Genomic DNA, 6,004 nt, shown 5'->3' with positions numbered 1-6,004 from the left:
ATTGTAGGATTGTGTGGTCTCCCTTTGAGTCCTGAGTCCTCATCCTCCCAAGGGAGGGAGGGAGGGAGGGAAGGAAATCTGCTTGTCCTTCATTTATGCGGGCCCTTGTGGGCCACTTCAGTTCTGCCTGTGGTTTGGTTGGAGATCTATGCTTCTGAAGAGAGAGACTTTCTGACAGAGAAGTTTTACTCTGACGCCCCAATGTGGATGGCCTCACGTTGTGCTATGCAACATAGAAGCTGTCCAAGTACACTGGACCCAGGGGTCTTTTCCACACATTCCACACTGTGTCTTTTCCACACATTTGTCTTACTCCTGATGTTTTTGACAGTCATTTTACAAGCATTGAAATATAACAATGTAAGCAATAATAATTTTTATTTGTACCCCAGGCTTTGACAATGCTCAGGGCAGGTAACAACATTAAAATAACACACAAGTTTAAAGACTAAAACATTTACAGTTTCATCAAGTCAACTAACTGCCCCGAGAACAGGCTGTCTGTTGTTGCTTGGGCTTCGTGTAGTCTTTTTGGGTCAGGATCAGCTGAGAAGATGCAGATTTTTGTGAAGACCCTGACCGGCAAGACCATTACCCCGGAGGTGGAGCCCAGTGACACCACTGAGAATGTGAAGGCCAAGATCCAGAACAAAGAGGGCATCCCCCCTGACCAGCAGAGGCTGATCTTTGCTGGCAAGAGGCTGGAGGATGGCCACAGCCTCTCTGACTACAAAAGAAGTCCACCCTGCATCTTGTGCTGCGCCGGAGGGGGGGGGGGGTTAATTAAGTTGCTTTTACTACCATCCTCTTAAGTGAATTCACTGCACTTTGTTTCAATAAAACTGTTGCATCCCCCACCCCCCAAAAATCAACTAACTGCTCCTTAAAATAAATTGCCAGATTTGGGAGGTGGGGGGTGACACAGAGCCGGTCTTCCACCCACTTCTTCTCCCCTCTCCTAGCATTGAGGTCAGCTTTTCTGGGTGCTGCACATGTTTTTCTCCCTCTAGTGGTCAGTCAATATTACATCTCTTTATGTAAAAAGTAAAGCTTTTGATGAGGTTCCACATGATATTCTTGTTCATAAGTTGGTAAAATGCGGTATGGGTCCTAATTCTGTCAGGTGGATCAATAACTGGTTGACAAATCATACCCAGGGGGTGCTTGTTAATGGATCAGTATCTTCTTGGAAAAGAGTGACAAGTGGAGTACCCCAAGGACCTGGGGCCTGTGAATTTTGTGAACTTGTGAATTTTGGCGATTTCATGGCAGGTCAACCAGTTCAAATTTTCCACGGACCTTTGAACAGTTAATGGTGGTTTGTGAATGGATACATTTCTAGTCAGACTGTCTCCACTCAAAGTGTTTACCAAACTTCAATGCAACAGAAGATATTATAGAGGAGCGGGTGGCAGGATAAGGTTTCCTGTGCATTTGGTGTGTGTAGCTTTCGGGGGTCTGTTCCATAGCCTCCAAAAGCACTTTCTTGTGGGCATCTTCTTTGGGGGAGGCATAATTTGGCCCCTCTAAGTCCCCTCTGCACATAGCTTTTAGGGCTGTAGACTCCATTCACAGGGTCCATTCTCTAGACTCCTGAACCCTTCTATCAAAATGATCACCTATCATAATCTGGGGTAACCTTCTTTGTGGGGGCATAACTCAGACCCTCCTGTAAAGCCAGCTGGAGATTCCCTGCAAGTTTGGTGTTCCTGTTAGGGTTGTGTGCTTCAGCTTGGTACGGCCGCCTCAGCGATCACCGAAGCCCGAAGGGGTGCATAGGAGGCCAGCACTGTGGTGCGGAGAAGAGGGGTGCTGCTGCCACTGCCCCTCCTCCCCGCATTGTGGCGCTGGCTGCCATGGGCTTCAGTGATCGCCAAGGTCACTGGACCGAGCCAAAGCACACACCCTTATTCTGGATTGCACAGGGTTTATTCTATACACTCATGAACCCACACCTGTACTTTCCCCAGAAAGCACTTTCCGCAGGACACATTCTTTGGGGGACTGTAACATGGACCCTGTAGATCCAATCCTCAGCAATCTTGAGCTGGAGATGGCCTCTGAGCTTGGTGTCTCTAGCATATTGGGGTGGGGGTGGGGGTGGGGATTCTACTGCTTCACGAGTTTCCTGAACTATAAATTTGTTTCTGAGCGGCTTTTGCAAGGGGATCCAGTCAGTGAGGCAACCTGGCCGCATTGGCAAGGAATATGCCAGTTGGAGCTCCCATGAATCCGTGTCTGAGGCTCCTGGAAGTTATTAAAACAAGATTACATCCTGAAGGAGTACCGGGCTGGGTTCATATGATCCACTTGCTTCACATCATTTAATTAAACCATGTCTTTTTCTATGTCCCCCAAAGAGCTTTACGCTCCACCCCCACCAGCCGGCTAATGGTCCCTGGCCCTAAAGAGGTTCGCCTGGCCTCGACCAGGGCCAGAGCATTCCCTGTCCTGGCCCCCACCTGGTGGAACGAGCTCCCAGAAGAGATCAGGGCCCTGCCGGAGCCAAAGCAGTTCTATAAGGCCTGCAAAAGGGAGCTCTTCCACCAGGCATTTGGCTGAGGCCAGGCACAACCAAACATCATCTGCAGGGCCCCTGCCCCCCCCCCCATCCCTTCCCTCCAGAAACCCACTAAGATCCCTGGACCTCTTTGATTTACTATTGTTTATGTTATACTATGACCGGTTATATCAGTTAATAATATGAATGTTATAGTTATTCTATAGTTATTCTATAGTTATTATATGTATGGTTCTATGCATAGTTTCATTTTTATGTAAACAGCCCTGAACTTTCGGGGAGGGTGGTATATAAATACGAATGAATGAATGAATGAATGAATGAATGAATGAATGAATGAATGAATGAATTACATTGGAACCCGATCCTCAGCTGAGTAGTTCCCAAACTGAAGGGAGCTGTGACTCAGGAAAGCTCCTACCCTGCCATAATTTATTAAGGTGCTGTAAGACCCCTGAACCTTTCCTTGTTTCAGACCCAAACCCAGGGACAAGAAGAGGAGATCATACTGGATTGCAAATTAAATTTTGCAGGAGATTAAAATCAGGAAAGATTTATTGTTATTTCGATTTCCATTTGGGATCCGCTCACCTGAGCAAAGGCTCTTCGCTCTCCTACTGTCTCCTTCCTCCACTAGGAGCAGACCTGTAATACTCTGGGTTCTCTTCAGAGCGCATAAATCTTTTGCCTTTTACTAAAGGAGGAGACCTCTCATAAGCAATATCTCTAATATCTGATGGATAAATTGAAGGACTGCAATCTGGATTTTCAGATAGTTAGATGGATAGGGAATTGGTTAGAGAACCGCACTCAAAGCGTTCTTGTCAATGGTGTTTCATCAGACTGGAGAGAGGTGAGTAGCGGGGTACCTCAGGGCTCGGTGCTCGGCCCGGTACTTTTTAACTTATTTATTAATGATCTAGATGAGGGGGGTGGAGGGACGACTCATCAAGTTTGCAGATGACACCAAATTGGGAGGACTGGCTAATACTCCGGAAGATAGAGACAGAGTTCAACGAGATCTGAACACAATGGAAAAATGGGCAAATGAGAACAAGATGCAATTTAATAAAGATAAGTGTAAAGTTCTGCATCTGGGTCAGAAAAATGAAAAGCATGCCTACTGGATGGGGGATGCCTACTGGATATGCAGGGGTAAAAAGGCGAATGCCATTTTGGGCTGTATCAACAGGGGCATCACATCAAAATCACAAGATGTCATAGTCCCATTGTATACGGCACTGGTCAGACCACACCTGGAGTACTGTGTGCAGTTCTGGAGTCCTCACTTCAAGAAGGATGTAGATAAAATTGAAAGGGTACAGAGGAGAGCGACGAGGATGATCTGGGGCCAAGGGACCAAGCCCTATGAAGATAGGTTGAGGGACTTGGGAATGTTCAGCCTGGAGAAAAGGGGGTTGAGAGGGGACATGATAGCCCTCTTTAAGTATTTGAAAGGTTGTCACTTGGAGGAGGGCAGGATGCTGTTCCCCTTGGCTGCAGAGGAAAGGACAGGCAGTCATGGGTTTAAACTACAAGTACAACGATATAGGCTAGATATCAGGAAAAAGTTTTTCACTGCCAGAGTAGTAGAATAGGCTGCCTAAGGAGGTGGTGAGCTCCCCCTCACTGGCAGTCTTCAGGCAAAGGTTGGATACACTTTTCTTGGATGCTTTAGGATGCTTAGGGCTGATCCTGCGTTGAGCAGGGGGTGGGACTAGATGGCCTGTATGGCCCCTTCCAACTCTATGATTCTATGATTCTATGTAACAGGACTGGGATTACAGCTATATGAAAACAAAGCTTGAGTATTGGATGCGATCATTAAAGCACATAGAGAATGTATTGAAAAAGAATAGAAGTAAAATAGGATGGCTGGAAAAGACATGGCAATTAATAATAATAGTAATAATAATAATAATAATTACCATGTCTTTTAATAATAATGGCAATAGCAATAATAAAAATTTTAGACCACTTTCCCGGCAAGCCAGCTCTGATAATACGTACTCTACAGAGTGATCTAGTTTATTGATTCATTCTGCCTTTGGGATTCCCCATAGCTGCTTCCATATGGATGCTTCCTGCCAGTTTGTTATCCTAAATGGCAAGGCTTTTGTTTTGTTTCATCTGGGCATCCCGAGGACACGGTTCCTGAGAAATCACTCTCTGGGTTGGCTGCTGCTGGGTTGAAATCTTTCCAGTTTTTTGGGGAAACTGTTGCCAAAGGACCTTTGCAATCCACGCGGCTGGGAAAGGGCCTATTTTGGAAGGTCCTGCCCACATCCTTGCCATCTTTGGACTCAACCCTTTGTGGAAGCCAGGAAAAAGGTTGATGGAGAAAGCAAGCCTGCCAACAAGCAAACCGGGGATGTAGACAAGCCTGCAGGGATGGATGCAGTTCTTGCTCTGGAGCAGGGGTAGTCAAACTGCGGCCCTCCAGATGTCCATGTACAATTCCCAGCGTTTGCTGGCAGGGGCTCATGGGAACTGTAGTCCATAGACATCTGATGGGCCGCAGTTTGACTACCCCTACTTTGGAGGGACGGAACATTTCTATTTTGTAAAAGAGCCCCCCCCCCTCCAGCCCTCTCATGGCAGGGAGATAAAAGGCAGCCCGGGAGGGAGGGACGGAGGGCCTGGGGCAAGGAACGTGTTGGAAGGCTGCCAACTCTGGGGTGGTAAATTCCTGGAGGTCTGGGGGTAAAGCCAGGCGAGGACAGGACCTGAGCAAGGGAGGGCATCAACAGAGTATCAGGCCTCAGAGCCCCCTCCGAGGCCTCCCGCCCGCCAGGGGGCAGCAGGACGCAGGCCCGTTTCCGGAGCCGGGTTTTATGAAGGGCTCTGCTCGAGTGCCTTGACTAAGACTTTGCTGATGCTAAAGGTGCCCCTGGATGCACATTCTGTTCTCTATTCAGGATTCGCCGCCATACGCCCCCCCCTTCCCCTGCCTTTGCATGTGGGCGCCTGAGTGCAGCCAGCGTCGGAGGCAGAAGCAGTGGGGGGGGGGTTGCCAACCGGTGCCCCCCCAGCCCCCCCAGCCCCCACCCCACCCCGCGCTGGTGCCCAGGAGAGCCCTGCAGGGCGCCCCCTCCCCCCAGCATCCTGCCAGGACGGTCTCGGCGGAGGCACCGTGCCCCCTGGTGGCGCAGTAGTGGCACTGCACGCGTGGGTTCCGCTGCCCGTCGAGCACCTGGAACGGCCGGCTTCAGCCTCTGCTGGCGCTTCTGCATCAGGGAGGGAGGCAGGGAGGGAGGGGGGAGCGGGAATGCCTAGGGAGCCTCCGCCTCTTCGCGCCCTGCCAGCCACTCCCTCCGGCCCCTGCCGGGCACCTCCCGGGCTCCGCAGGAGGAACGTGGACTGGCTAGACAGGGAGGGAGTGCCCTGCCCAGGGGGGTTGGGGAGAGGGGGCGGCCCCTCGGCCTCGCCCCCTGGGAGGCTTGGGAAGAAAGGGAAACGGGACCCTCCGGAATGGGCATTAAC

At 49.9% G+C, this 6,004-nt stretch overlaps 1 protein-coding gene across 1 annotated transcript; it reads left to right on the top strand.

The window, feature by feature from the left end:
* The first annotated feature begins 490 nt into the window (after nt 1-490).
* LOC143841973 (ubiquitin-like) lies at nt 491-787 on the top strand. The gene is given in 2 exon segments (XM_077346523.1): nt 491-732; nt 735-787. Coding segments are annotated over 2 exon segments (231 nt in total). The 5' UTR covers nt 491-554.
* The last annotated feature ends 5,217 nt before the right edge of the window (nt 788-6,004 follow it).

This window comes from Paroedura picta, chromosome 7 (assembly GCF_049243985.1).
Source record: "Paroedura picta isolate Pp20150507F chromosome 7, Ppicta_v3.0, whole genome shotgun sequence".
Lineage (NCBI taxonomy): Eukaryota > Metazoa > Chordata > Lepidosauria > Squamata > Gekkonidae > Paroedura > Paroedura picta.
Note: the sequence above shows the minus strand (reverse complement) of the source record. Positions and strands in the feature narration are given on the sequence as shown.